This window comes from Agelaius tricolor, unplaced genomic scaffold (assembly GCF_023055355.1).
Source record: "Agelaius tricolor isolate 1412-34295 unplaced genomic scaffold, bAgeTri1.0.p SCAF_2, whole genome shotgun sequence".
In the NCBI taxonomy this organism is placed as follows: Eukaryota; Metazoa; Chordata; class Aves; order Passeriformes; family Icteridae; genus Agelaius; species Agelaius tricolor.
In genome coordinates this window covers 46,051,490-46,067,082 of record NW_027269262.1, presented here as the reverse complement: position 1 = coordinate 46,067,082, position 15,593 = coordinate 46,051,490, and the positions used below count along the sequence as shown (strand labels likewise).

General features: G+C 42.3%; 1 protein-coding gene across 1 annotated transcript; it reads right to left on the bottom strand.

Moving 5' to 3' along the window:
* Positions 1-6,569: 6,569 nt before the first annotated feature.
* ZBTB14 (zinc finger and BTB domain containing 14) lies at positions 6,570-12,958 on the bottom strand. Its single transcript, XM_071417665.1, has 3 exons — positions 12,550-12,958; positions 10,272-10,340; positions 6,570-9,868 (listed from the first exon to the last, which is right to left on the bottom strand). Exons 2-3 carry the CDS (start codon positions 10,272-10,274, stop codon positions 8,525-8,527), a joined length of 1,347 nt encoding a protein of 448 aa, XP_071273766.1. The 5' UTR covers positions 10,275-10,340; positions 12,550-12,958; the 3' UTR covers positions 6,570-8,524.
* Positions 12,959-15,593: the final 2,635 nt, after the last annotated feature.

The window sequence follows — 15,593 nt, the reverse complement described above, 5'->3', positions numbered from 1 at the left end:
GATTATCTTCAAACAGTCCCAAAAAGAGTAAATTGGTATCTTTCTGTTATAGACAGGAGTCAATATTAGAGAAGCTGAACCCAAATCAACAAAAATCAACAAAAAAAATCAACCCAATCAACAAAACAAAGACCTAGATAAACCTCAGGAGGTTTAAATAAAAGATTCAATGACTCACCTAAAATATTAGTACATACACAACTGTGCAGTGGAGCCAAAGTAATCACTGTTCCCACCTGCCACACATCTGCTGGTTGTCAGTGTCCTTTCACCAAGACAGAGGAATGAGTCACAGTCCAAAATTTAGAGTCTCTCCATCACACAGGAATTCATTTCAGTCAAGTCCTTGGCTAATGACTTTGGATCTAGCAGAAACACTGTGAAACATAGGCAGAGGTTTTAAAGGACCTCACACACAACCACTGTTGTGTGACGTCTCCTGACATGTCTCCATGGACAAGGCCATTCTGCATCATACTGAAAATGAATAGGATGAGTTGGAAGCCTCCTTCAAGTGAAAGTCTCACCTTCAAACCTTTTCTGTTCCTATCAGCAAAACATTCACTTCACTAAAAATGAACATTTTTGTATGTGTCTTTCTTTTTTCTATGAAAACTGTTTTAAGACTCTGATCATGCCACAGCTTATTGGTGTGTGCAATTTGACACACAAGTCATAAAATTAGGCCTTTTTCTCAAGTTTTCAAGGAACTTAAATGGAGAGAAGCATTTATGACCCATGGCAGACCAGCTAGCCAATGAGCTAAGGAGAAGAAAAGTCAGCTTTAGAATGAATGAAGATTTCTAGACTTAGAAAAAAATACTATTAGAATTCTCAATCAATCAATTATATATTTTGATAAAAGTAAACCTAAATATTAAACCACATGCTTAATTTAATGCTCAAAGAAAAGAAAAAAGGTCAGTAAGATGTAAATACCAAAGCCATAATTTGAACGGGCTACTAAATAGCTTAGATTGTTCAAGAACTGAGAATAGGGAAATTATACTGAATCGCAGCAATATGAAATACAAATGGTAAATACACAATGCAGCTTCCTAACTGGTCTTATAAAGGCAAAAGAATGGGGATTTCATCATGCTTGGCTAAAAATTAAGCAATGTGAAGAAATAAGATAAATATGTGAATTTTAAATTAAGTTTGAAAACATCAACTTTGATACAAAAGAAAGGATATAAAACAGTAGAGTTCTAAAACTTTAAATTATGACAGCAAGACTCTCGGAGCGTAATCCATGTCCATTTGGAAAGCATCTATAACAGGACAATCCTATGCTGGTAGAATTTATCACATCCATCAAGTCATAGCTCCTGTTTGACTCAATTTAATATGTCCTTGAAAAAATGGAAGATCTGCAAGAAAGTCACACAGCTGGATAGAAGTTAATTATTGAAGTGGAAAATGAAACCTACACTTCAGATTGAAAACATTGACTAAGACTCTCAAAATGGGTAATTGTTCACTTCAATTAAAACATTTGTGTCTAACATATGTCTGATTAGGATGGCAGCAATGACATTTTAAAGTAAGCATTTCTCATGTATTTCAGGGTTGGTTTTTTTGTGCAGACTGAATTGCAAAGCAATTCAGCATAAGCAAACCTGTCAGGCTTTTTAAAACTGTAAGTTTTAATTGTTTCTATATAGAGTTGTAGATAACTGTTAGTCTAGTAACCAAGCCCAGTTATGTTCAGACCTTTAACTCCTCTGAAATACAAAAGGGTAGAGCTGCTACTTTCCAAATGGACTGTTGAATTATTTTTCCTAATTTGATCTCAGATTAAAAAAATTCAGAAACACAAAGAGAACACACATATGCAAATATTTTGAAAAATCAATTATTTCCAATACAAGCAGTCAAAGAGATCTTACTGCTTTTCAGGAGTATAAGATTTCCTGTACAGTCCTGTTAAGTTAAAGACTGAAACCTCACACCAGCATTACAAAGTTTATGTCTCCAAATCCTGGTATAAGTTCTATTTTATGTTTTAAAAGGAAGCATGCATATAGGGACCATGCTTGTTATCAGAGTTACTGGAGAATGTGGATGAATCAGTAAAACATCAAAATCAGTAATAGCTATAATAAGGCACCTTGTAAAAAGGAAATATTTAAATGCTATTACTTCAAATGGGGAAAAAATTCTTGTTAAATTAGCATAGAGAACCATGAGAAAAATCAGTGAGCAGAACTCATTTCCAGGGAAGAACTTTACACTGAAAGAAGGCCACTCTTAACAAAGAATGCCTCCTGGAGCCTCAGCTACACAGTTGAAGAATTACATTTAAAACTCATTATTGTCAAGTACCAAGTGGAAATTTAAGAAAACCTACGATTTTTATATCCAGGCCTTTAAACTGATTCCTATTTATAGGTAGAAATAAGCCAAAATCACTCAAACTTTAGGTTTGCCACAGAACCCTAAACTGAAAAGGCAGAAAATTAAATTATGATAAAAGCAGTCTAGCTGACATTACCTAGTGAAATACAGAATCTGTTCCTATACTTTGGATATATATTATCTGCATTAACTAAAAAAAGTGATTATTTTCTTTTCCCAGCATGGTATCTAAACCAGATCTACAAGAGATGTAAATTACTATGAAGTGAATATTGTTTACTTCTAATACTTGCAAAAATTAAATTATGTTGAAAATGTTTTTTTTCAGACTTTTGGGATTCTAGTTGTGTCCTTCAGTGAACTAAATACCTTTGTCTTTTATTAAGAACCCTTTCTCCTTAAGTTGAGCAATTTGCCACCATTCAAGACTGTGCAGAACTGTTGAATAAGAGGCAAACAGGAGTAAATTAATTTAAACAACAAAGGAGAAGGAGAAAAATAGCTCCCACAACTTCAATCCCCAAATTCCATCCTCCTGAAAAAGCAGAAGTGACGCACACAGATCACCCTGTTCAAAATCCCACAAGTCTACCAGCAATGGATGCTGCAAGGAAACGGTGCCTGATCCCTTCTGTTGCCTGGCAGCTTCTCACAAACACTGTGCAACATGTGCTGTGCTTCACCACTTTGTATTTAATGCCAAAATTGGGCAAGCCCTGCTCCTTTCCTTCTAACTCCAGCAACATGCTCCTGCCACTTACTTTGGATCAAACCTAATGAATTGGTTCAATTTAAAACTAACTCACATAAGCACTGAATTGCTTTCTTATGTAAAATCACTCCACTGACTTACTGTAAAGCCACAAAAGCCACTAAACCTGAGACAAACAAGAAGGAAATGTGCAAAAGGTAACAGGAAGAAAGAAAAAGAGAAAATGAGATTACCCCTTTTAGCAACAGTTTGCAGTTCACTATGACTGCAGTCAAAATACAAAGCTGCTGTCTCAGGAGGCAGCTCCACAATAGCTTAAGCTGCTCCAAACTGAGGCTGTTTTTCCACTGACCCTCGTGGAAGCCCCACCAGTGGAGCAAGTGGAGCTCCACTATACTCCATTCTCCTGTCTGAGCAATTTGAAATGCCACAACAGGGCTTTGGTCTGTAAGCACTGCTTGTGGTACCCTCTGCTCTGGAAAAAAAAAAAAGGATTTCTATTAGTGAAGAATGAAAACTTAGATGCAGGGAAGCTTGGTCTTTAGAATATTTTAAAAGAGAAAAATACAGTATGTTGCTTGCATCTACAGATTACTTAAATGTATAGACAGACCACTGGGAGGAGGTCAGTAAACTGCAAGTGGAAGCACTGCAGGGTTTGAGTGGTTTTGGTCATTGTTTTCAACAGAATGGGTTTACATCAGAAAACCCATTTTTCTAAACATAAAAACTTTCATCCTTTGGTGGAAAAAAAGTGCTCTCATGTTTTAATGATTTCATGAAGATGATCTGTATTGAATGCATCATATCTATGAATTTATTTTACTTCTGAATGAAAAAACAACTTTAGATCTATTGCCTAATGTGTAGCATGTAGTACTGTCCTTTATACTTCTTTAATGTGGCCTAGTATTACCAAAAACAAAGTACATTTGGAATTTTGATTCAGTAAGAATTCTCATTTCTTCTTAGTACCACTCGTTTTACAAACTCATGCTCTCAAACTATAAACTTATAACAAAAATCATAGAAAGAGTCTGAGATACAGGTATCCAGAAGTTCTGCTTTGGCCATGGTTTTTGATACCCCTATACCAAACAGATCAGATGTAGTACATCTTTATTCATACAGTCCACATTTTTTTCAGGTTTACCTATAAAAAGTAGATGCTTAGCTACTAAATAGTAAAAATACCAGTAAATTAAAAAATATGTATTATTTCTATTTTAAAGAGTTACATTGCTGTTCATATTGGAACCACTGAAGTTCACCAATTTTCAGAGTTCTATAAATATCTAAATGATCAGGGCATGCAAACAAAAATAATATAGAAGGACAGTGGAGAGAAAAACACTTGAAAACATATCAGTACTGTATAAATTACTATTTTTAGCTATTCAGTTATTTCAGATTTCTTGCATTATATTTAAAAATACTTCCTGAGAATAGGTGTCTCAACTCTTATGACACATATTTAACAAATCTATTCATGGAAATCTTCCATCTGTTCTGAAATGAATAAGAATGTTACTATAATTGTTTTAGATCTATATGAAGACAAATGACAGACCAGCTGCTGTAATGGAATTTTTAATGAAATGTTCACATTTCTGGCTGACTGGGCACACTACTGTGATCTAAGGACTAACAGAAAAAGATGAAAATTCCTTAGATCTGTCTTTACTGTTCGGGCAGAATTATCCTGTTCTGTACCTATCTGTAAATGCTTACATTCAGAAAAGTCATCTGTTGCACACAGTAGATGATGTAGTCTCTTTCATAAATGCTTTATCTTCTCTATAACACTACAGCTGTATGCATTAATAGAATACTTAATAGAAGATAGAGTGCCACTAGAAGTATACTCTAACTTTAGGGTAGACTTTCTGACATAATCTGGTATTTTATTCTGTATTTCACACAATTCTATTCATTTTAAGTATCCCTATTTAATGGAATCATGAAAGAAATCTCTATATTAGAAAACTGAGGACTGATCTTCAAAAGAACTCCAGTTTGGCTACCTAAATTGCAAGATTTTGAGGAGTATTTAGCATTCTGTAGCTTACTGGAACAAATAGAAGCTGACCTCAAACTTTTGCTACTGAAGTGAGCATGAGGAATTTCTTTTCACAAAACAAGCTTTAAAATTCTAATCACCAGGTCTAAGCCTTTCTGAAAAATTAAAGCAGAAAAAAACCCCCACAAGTACTCACTCAACTGTGATTTGCTTAATTTTCTAATATTTTCAAAAATATTGATAAGAGTAGTATGTAAAAGAAGGGCTGGGGAGACTTCCAGTTTCCAAACTGAGTTGTGCCAAATAATCAGCAGCATACCCATGGCTAATATGATTAGGTTGAGAAATTAGGCAGATATTGTGGTTCAAAATGTGTGGTTTTTTGTTCCTTTTTCTCTTAAAAAAAAATCCAAACAAAAAACCTTCTAAGGAATGTTAGTCTAGTCTGGCCCCAATAGAACCAACAGCAAAATTTCCATTAATTGGACAGAATCTCATCCGCTGTCTCAAACTGTAAAAGCAGTTGCTATCTTTGTCTAAGCAAAAATAAAAATGTGCCCATTCCTCAATGGACACAGCTCATACCTTACAGCTTATTGAGCTGGAAAACCTCATTGGCTTGGAGCTGATGCACACCTGCTTTTGTGCATGGTGTCTTCTGGCACAGACAGGAAAGAGATGGGAGCAGTAGCATTGTAAGATGCAGACAAATTTACCTGAACTTCACAGACACACCCCCACAATATATAGGCTAACATTCTTTCAGAATATACAGATTAGTTTAGAACACTCTGACAAGAATATATATACAGCTAAGGATATCTCCATCCCTCTACACCTGTAACTTCTACAGCTATAAGCAGAAACTACTCTGATGTAACACACAATGCTCTCACACTTTCCACTGTGAGTCTTCTCATGCAAGCCTGCTTTTCTATAACAATCTCAAATTTGCAGCCTGACCACTTGTGCTCAAAAGTCAGCAGCAGTTTTCTTTAACTGTAATACTTGAGTTTGGTCTTTCCACTCCAGTGTCTGCTGTCCCAGTGAGCTCCATTTTCATTTCTTACTTTCCAAAAAAAAATCCCAATGAGGATCTTCTTGAGAGGTTATGGAGTTTATCCCTCAGCTTCAAAGCAAAAGAAACCATATTTAAACCACTCCTAATAGATGTTTCTCTAACCCATTCTTGAATGTTACCATTAGTGGAGATTGCAGTACCTTCCCAGGCATTCTCTTTTAGTGATTCATATTTAAAATATTTTTTTTTTCTAATGTAATTGTTTACTGCTGTAATTTATGCTCATGGTTTCTTGCATTCTTCATAGCAGACCTTGAGAAAATTTACTTTCTTCACATTTTACACTTTTGAACTCTTATCATAACAGATCTGTTTTGTACAGTCTTTTCAACCCCGACTTACCTAGGAAGAAGTGCACACAATTTCAGATAAGAAAACATAGCAAGACGAATATATTTAGAAAAAAAAAAAGTAGATCCTATTTTGGACCTACTATCTTTATATCTATGATCATATACAGTAAAACATTTTAACAATGGTCATTTATCATGTTCCTCAAGAGAACCAATAAAATGCAATGAATACACATCCTCTGATGTTGCACAGGTACAAAATGTATAGTTTGTTTACAAACTAATATTACTGAATGTAAAATGAAGCAACATTTTAAAAAAATATATTGGTAAAGGTCCAAAGTTTACATTTTCTAAAATATTAAGGTCATGTTTTATTTACAGACCAGCATTTGAACAATTACTGGCATTTAAAGATAACTGCTTAACCTGATGAATACATGAATAAAACGAAGCTGTAAAAAAAAAACCTAGACCAAATAAAAACCCCTCAATAATTGAAGTTCCATATAACAGTTTCAAAACCACTATTTTAAATTTCTATTAAGAAAAGCAAGATGTGATCTACCACACAGTAACTTATCAGAAACTGGTCTAACACTTTGATATGCTATAGGTGTTGCAAGTGACCAATGTTACCAACCATGTGCCCGAGTGTGTTTTTTGCCCATTCCAACTTCAAATGAAGTTTTCACAACAGCTGTAGTATTTACAAATTTAAAATAAAGGGTCGATATACCTTTGGATTGCATTGCCACTGTTACTGTGTCTTCTCTTGATGACCACAAGTAGCAGACTGCAATCCAAAGACCACTTATTTCCTTGACTCTGTGAGTTAACTATTGTTATCAGCATGTACCCCAGCTGGTTTTAAAAAAAAAAATAGACTAAGCAACTGACTAATAGTGAACACTCACCCAGGATCAATTCTGACAGAACTCACTCACTGAAGTCCCCCTCTTGATGAGGGGTGGTGTGTCAAAAGGTGGAAGCTTTTAAACTTGAACAGGACCTATGAGCTGTATGATCAGCCAAGACACAAACCCCAGCTGAGCCTGCGGGCAGGTATGTGACACCCTTGGCTGCAGCTTCAGGAGTCTGGCAGTGACACCTGGTCACCTGCTCCTGCAGATACTCCTCTGCCTTCACTGTGCTAGGTTAGGTGACCTGAAGTTGCATAATAAAAAAAACCATCTCAGGCTGTATTAGCTGTTACTGATTTTTACTGGGTTTGAGTGAGGAGCATGTCTCCTCCATGCTCCACCCTTTTTCCTTCGTGGCCCAGTCCCACCTCTGGGGCCCTGTATAAAAGTGAACAGAAAAACAAATGAGGCAGACATTTTTGCCCACAGAAGGGACTGGTGAATGGCATGACAACTTCTGCTTTGCCAGCCAGAATCCCTGTGAATAATGCAGTTTTTTCAAGAATGCAAGTAATTAATTAAAACTTGCCACCTTTATAAAAATAGGAGGATATCTGAGGGAATGGAATAAGAAGCAATTTCATTTTGATTACCATCCTCCTTTACACTCTGTTGTACCATCCTACATTAGGTGAAAAAAGGAAGAATTAAAAAGCTTAGGGATTCAGTGTATGCTTCTCATAAAAATTGTAGGTACAACACCTAAGAATTATGAAAACCAAATAATTTCTTTCCATGTTTGTGATTTTTGAGATCTCAGCGTTTTCAAGCATAAGTCACTGATTCTTACTGATTGCAATGTTTACATCGTATTCAGTATTGCATACTGGATGAAGCAAAGTATCGGCCAGTGATGATCCCTGCTACAGAGAACTTGATCACATTCTCAAATTAAAGCAGTTATTAGTGCATTATACTGCTAGTGACAACAAAACTGTTTCACATTCTGAGAATACCCATCTCTGAAACGTTTTAACATACCTAACCAAGTGATGCTATGCATTCCTATGTAACATTCAAATCCTCTAAAAATATGCTTTCTTGAAAAGATTCTCAGTCTAAATGTATGTCAACAACAGATTTTGCTCCATTTAATTTCTTATATTATCTCTGATAAAGTTCCTGCTTTAGTTTTTAACTACAGGCTATAGTTTCTAATTGTTGCTCTGCTTCAGCAGCCATGGCTGCTGCCTGCAACTGTTCTGTTTCACTCTGGATGGAATTGGCTGCTGTAACTTGCTTTCTTTCACTGTGCATATTGTTCTCGTGCCTTTTTAGGTCAGATGCCTTAGCAAATGCTTTAGTGCAGGAACTGCAGACAAAAGGTTTCTCTCCTCGGTGCCTTCTTTCGTGGTCTTTTAGGTGGGACTTGTGCTTGAAAGCTTTATCACACATATGGCATGCAAATGGCCTCTCATTACTGTGAACTCTTTCATGCTTTTTTAGATCTGGTGCACGAATAAAAGACTTCCCACACACCTCACAACTGTAAGGCTTGTAACCCGTGTGTATTTTCAAGTGTTCTTTCAAATGAGCCTGCGTGGTGAAGCCCTTTGTACACATTTCACAAACAAATGGTCTGTCTGCAGTGTGTAGTTTTTCATGTTTTCTCAAACGCGCTTCATCAGAAAAGGTCTTGCCACAAGCCTGACATACAATGTGTTCCCTGTGACCATAAAGCAAGTACTCAAACTTCATATCCCCAGCTGCTGTGGTCCATCCTGGAGTTTGTTCATCTTTCACCTCACTTATGCCATCATTAAACGTGAGTGCCTGAGGCGTCTGAGATCCTAAGTCTTTAGATTCCGTTGTTTCCATAGGTTCTACTTCTTGGCCATAGCAGTTTACTTTTCTAACTTCTTCACTTCCCAACTCTTTCAGAATTGCCTCTTGCACTCTCAGAGTAGTGGTTGGTGATTTACCATCTTCCTGACTTGGGGGAGTGCCTTCTACTGTCACATCTGATGGACTGTCATCATGATCTCCAATCTCTTCCACCTCATCATCTTGGGTATCATTGGGTTCCCCAATAGAACGGTTCATTTTTAGACAGTACTTGCTCTTGGACTGTGTGTTTTCTTCAGGACTAGATACATCACGTTTTTGAGAGCAGAGTTTATCAAGAAATCGAATACCAAGGATCTGGCCTGAAGACATCATCAAGTTTACATCCTCTTTTTTAACAGAAATCTTTGCAGTATACATGTAATTGAGAACTTCCTCAAAAATATCAGAACGAAGAAAATCTATTTCTATAACTGATGAACTATCAACTTCAAGTTTTTTGAAAAGCTTTTTGAAGTAGGTACTGCAGGCAGCAAGCACACACCTATGGGCTCTGAACTTAACATCTTCAACCACAATAGCGATGTCACAAAATTCTCCTTCCAAACGTTGTTCATTCAATGTTTTCAGGAACACAGTTTTGTGATCGTCGTCATTATATTTAATGGTTTCAGACATACTGATGAAAAACTCCTGTAAATTAACAGGAAAATTTTGTAACTTTTATAAAGCAGTCTAAGTCACAAAACCCCAAGAGATGAAGTAATTTCCATCATTTAAAAAAAAACCCAACTTTTTTTTCTCATAAAATGACCACAAAAAGCCTGTTACACTGTAAAAGTATTACTCTGAAACTGATTTTAAAATTGTCAATGTTCAAAATTCTTTTCTTATGTTACACAATTTACAACTATTCAAATCTTTATTACAAAATCAAAAACTTTCTCTTTAAAACTCCAATTCTCATTAAATGTATGACCCAACTCATAAGTCATTATTATAGCCAAAGGAAATGTTAACACTAAAAATGTGTAAGAAATAGTCTAAATAAGTCTGCACGACAAACTATATTTGACATATCAAATATAAGCCTTACCATGAACAATGCGGGAAGTTTTCTAAGCAAATGATTATTAAATTAATCTCAGAATGGGCCACCTTCAGCCTGAAAGATGGGAAGATAATAACATTTCAGTATGTGATAATATCGATTCCAAAAATTATTCTGAGTGTTAAAAGACAGCATTTTCAATTATTTAAAGTTAGATAAAATACAGTTTAAATACCCAGTTATTTTTTCAGTGACACTACAGACAACTGTAGAGGACAACTCCATGCATTTATTTTCCTATGGCTACTGCACTTCCCTGGTTCCACTTTCCTGCTACTTAACTTTGCACTAAATCTAAAGGTCTGAAAAACCTCCCCAGGAATCACCACAATTAACGCAGTAACCGACCCATCAACAAGGTGATCAGTCTTCTGCTGAACCAGAGAGCTGAGCCAGCCTAGCAGAGGGTCTGGCAAGCAGACCAAACATCCCAAAGGACAGCAAAGCAGGGACAGGGATGGATGCACATCCAGGACCAGGAAAAGGGACAAGTGTACCAGATTTCCAAACTATAGAGATACCAGAAAACAGAAGGATAATGCAAGACACATAATTTCAAATTATTCAATCCCAACTGACATCTAATTGTGCCAAAGCAGGAAACACAGTGGAGAGGAGGGGAATTTAATACTTTGGAACAAATCCAGTGCCACCTGGCACAGATCTCCTGGGAATTTCTTCCCTCTCCCCAGTGGAGAGGAGGGGAATTTTATTATTAGATAATAAAATCTAATTTATCTGTAACCATATATGAAAGAGAAGCAGATGACAGGTATGATGACAGGTTTGCAACTCTTGGTGCTGTGTGTTTCACACGATATGGGAACACTTGGCTCTGCAGGTCTGGCACGTCCGCTAAAGTGTCCCTGGCTACACAGAAAAATTAAAATAAAAAAGTAAAAAAAGGATGGCCAAAATTCTTTTCTTAGTCCCAAATAATCAAATTTTAAGATAGCTAGATAGTAAGTCTGTAAATACTTGAAATATACAAAAGGAAACAAAACCGGAAAGCGGTATTTTATATATTTAAGGGCCGTCTGGTTCTGCTGGCCCAGGAAAATGTATCGGTCAGCATTGAAGATGGTAGGACAACCAACTATTTAAATGGGATTTTTTTCGAGTTCTTTGCAAGATGGGAAAACGCTTTCATCTTAAGCAAGCATCAGAATGTCACTGGCAATAATCTAGCAGCAATTGCACCGTCCTGTTAAGCAGTATGCGGTTTTGCTGCAATTCTGTCGACACTGAGAACGAATTATAGAAGTAATTGGCTGAAAATAGGGCTGCGGAGTATACAGGGGTGTGCAACTGGCAAAGAACAAAGTTATTCCTTTGCGAATGGAGCGGGTCAGGCACTCGCCCAGAGCGTTTCTAGCTCTGGTTACTTATTTCACTGGGCAATTCAGATTTATTCCTCCACACGCTTTTTACACGGCCGCTACCTCCGCAAGGGCCGCAGGGAGCTGTGTGCGGGGCTGCGACTGCTCGGGACGCGCTCGGTGCCTCCCCGCGCCGGCTCTCGCGGCCGCCGTGCCCGTGACCGCGGAGGCGCACGCCCGCTCCACGCACCCGCGGGCGCGGCGCGGGCGGGTTCCCGGCGGGGACCGGCCCGGCCCCTGCCGCGCCGCCCGCGCTCCCGGCCCGGCGTCGGGGGCGCCCCCGAGCGCCAGGCGGCCGCTCTCCGGAGCGAGCCCGGCGCTCCCGCCGCGCCGCCTCACGGGGCTGCGCGGGGACGGCGCCCCGCTCCCTCCTTCCGTCCGTCTGTCCGTCCGTCTGTGCCTCCCTCCCTCTCTCCCTCCCCCGCTCCAACGGTTCTCGCGCGGCTCCCGCCGCCTGGACGCGGCCGCGCGCCCCTTTGTTGCGGCGGCCACCGCCGCCGCGCGGGACCCGCGCGCCCCAGCGTGCGCATCCGCCGCTGGACGCGTCCTCTTCCTCCTCCTCCTCCTCCCCCTCCCGCAGGCCCTCCCCTCGCCCGCGGGAGGCAGGCGCGCAGCGGCGCCGGGGCTGCTGGCGGCGGGCGCGCCCGCGGCAGCGCCATCTCACCCAGCGCGCGCTGCCGGGGCTGTAACGGCGGCGGCGAGCGGGGGAGGGATGGCAGAGGGAGGGGGGGAGGAGGGGAGGGGGAGGAGGAGGAGGAGGAGGAGGAGGAGGAGGAGGAGGGAGGGGGCGTGCGAGGGAGAGCGCGCGCGCGCGCAGCGCAACGGCGGCCGGGCCGCGGCGCGGGAGGGCGCGGGGGAGGAGGGGGGAGAGGGCTCGCGCTTACCTGCCGCCCGCCCTCGCGCGCGGAGCCGCGCTTCCCGGGGGGCGCGGGGGGGCCGCCGCTGCCACTGCCGCCGCGCGGGAGGGGGACGGGGGAAGGGACGGGAAGGAGGGAGGGAGGGAATGGGGGGGAATTTGGGGAGGGGGTCTTGGGGGGGGGGGGGGCCCTGCGCGCGTCTCTCCGGCCGTCACCGCCGCCTCCTGCACGAGCACTCCAGTGCGCGCGCGCGCGCGCTCGGGGAGGGGGGGGGCGCGGGGGGTGCGTGCATGCGCGGTGCGAGCGGAGGGCGCGCCTGTGCCCGGGGAGCGCGGAGGAGGAGGAGGAGGAGGAGGCTGGGGCGGCGGGGAGGGGGGAGCAGCGGGGCCTGCGGCGCACCAGTTCCCATCGCCCTCCCCCCGCTCCGGGGGACGCGCGGCTCGGGCCGCGGGGGCGCGCGGGCCGCGGCCGTTCCCGCCGCGCCTGCGCCCGCCGCGTGTGCGAGCCCGGGGCGCGGGCACGGCCTCCCCCCGCCAGGCGGCGCACGGCGGCGAGCGCGGCGCGGGCTCGGCCCCGAGCCGGGCGCGGCGGGACCCGCGCGGCCGTTGGGCGGCGCTCGGGGGCGCGCCCGCGCGCGTCCACGGAGGGGCGGCGGCGGCGGGAAGTGCGGGAGCGATGCTGCCCCTGATGTGTCCCTTGCCCGCCACCGAGAGCAGAAAGGCTCTGCCCACCCAAACCCGCCCGCGCTCCCTGGTGCAAATACTCGGGGGGTTGGATTTTAAAAGGCATAACGCGATCGCTAGGAAGGAATAAAGGCTTTTGTTGCACTGCTCATCTCCCACCTCCGGTTTTCTTTCCAAAAAGCATCTCATGAGATGCTGCTCTGATGGCGCAGCTTTCACTGGAATAATTTGTACATGAATAAAACCTTACAGTGCTTCTGCTAGTGTGAAATGCAGCATGTCTGCTTGGGAAAAAAATCGGTCAGTACTTGTGTTGGAAAGTACAGCGAATTAAAGAACCCACTGGAATAGTGGAGTCATCTCCTGGGAGCAACAAATTGACCTTTTTCATTGGGTTGATAACTCCTTTGCCTTCCTGGGCTATTTTCTGAGAGGTTTTCTGTGTAATGCACTGACATATGTACTGGGTTTTGGTCCAGCTGGATCGCTTTGTTTTGCTGGGTTTTTTAAATAATTTTTTCCTACCCCCTGTTAAATATAATGAAATTAAGTCCCTATTTTGCCTGGGCAGTCAGAACTTCCAGGCTCGTTTTTGTAGTAACATTGTTACATTCAGAAGGCAGAATTAACTGTCTAAAATAAGACAAGGAGTAATGGGTTCAAAGTGAGAAGGGATATTTTGGTTGAATGTAGAGAAGACATTCTTCCTTGTGAGGGTGATGAAGCACTGGAACACGTTGCCCAGAGAAGCTGTGGATGCCCTATTCCTTGAAGTGTTCAAGGCCAGGTTAAATGGGGCTCTGAGCAACCTGGTCAAGTGGAAAGTGTCCCTGCCCATGGCAAGGGGGTTGGAACTAGATGACCTTTATGTTCCTTTCCAACCCCAAACCATTAGATGATTGCATGAAGTCTTTGAAGTATTTCTGATTCCTGTAAAAGAACTCTCTCCACTTTGGAAGGAACTTCCCTTTTACAATTTCACAATGTGCTATTTTTTTCTTTGACAGTGTCCCAAACGCTCCTGCAATAACCTTATTGCTCCTGAGAAGCACATAGCTGCTGGCTTACCACAATGACCAGCAAATGGCACTGCTTCATTTCGTTAGCATTGTCTCTTCCTGCTCTATCTGTACCTGACAGTGTGGATATGCCTAGCTTTTGGGGCTGGGCTCTGCTGTGGGTAATCAGAATTAAACTAGTGATTGAAAAAAGAACTACAAAAGTTACAGCTATCCATTTTTTCTCTCTGCTTTTCTGTATCTTAGGCTACTGCTGAATGTGTGTTTCTATGTGTTTCAAATTGTATCATTAGTAGCTCCCACTGAGATACTAAAATAGGGGAAGCATATGTTCAATATCCAGATTCAGTAACTATGGATTGTGGAGAATAATAAAAAAAAATTAAAAATCTTTGTTACTATCTAACTGTGTGGTGGGTTGACTCTGGCTGGATGCCTGGTGCCCACCAAAGTCAGGGTCAGCTGAGCAGGGGAGAGAAAGTATGTTGGAAGGCACATGTATTGAGATATAAGGGCAGGGGGAGGTCACTCTCCAATTACTGCTACGGGCAAAACAGTCTCCATTGAGGAAATTATTTTAATTTATTACCAGTCAAATCCAAGTAGAGAAATAAAAACTGAAACTTAAAACCTCCTTCCTCCACCTCTCCTTTCTTCCCAGGCTTAACTTCATTCCCAATTTCTCTCCTCTCTTCTTTTTTTTCCCTGCCAGCTGCTGAGGGGACTGGGGGATGGGGTCAGTTCACACATTGTCTCTGCTGCTTATTCCTTCTCAGGGAGAGGACTCCTCAAACTCTTTCCCTGTTCCAGCATGGGATCCCTTCCACAGCTGACAGGCCTCAATAAACTTCAGCATGCTCCCCATGAGCTGCAGTTCTTCACAAACTGCTCCAGCGTGGGATCCCTCCCATGGGATGCAGTTATTTAGGTACAGATGGCTCCAGTGTGGGTCCCTTACAGGGTCACAAGTCCTGTCAGCAAATGTCCTCCAGTGTGGGCTCCTCTCTCCATGGGTCTGCAAGTGCCAAGAGGCTGCTCCAGTGCAGGTTTCCCACAGGGTCACAGCTTCATTTGGGATTCTTCCAGCTCCAGCTGGGGGTTCTCCGTGGGCTGCAGCTGAATATTTGCTGCACCATGAACCTCCATGGGCTGCAGGGCAACCAACTGCCTCACCATGGGCTGCCCAACAGGGGAAATCTCTGCTCCAGTGCTGAGCACCTCCTTCCCCTTCTTCTTCACCTACCTTGGTGTTTGCACAGCTGCTTCCTTCATGTATTCTCCCTCCTGTCTCTCTGTTGCACAGGTTTTGCCCTCACTTCTTAACAGTGCTATCCCAGAGGCACTACCTCCCTCAATGATGGGCTCAGCC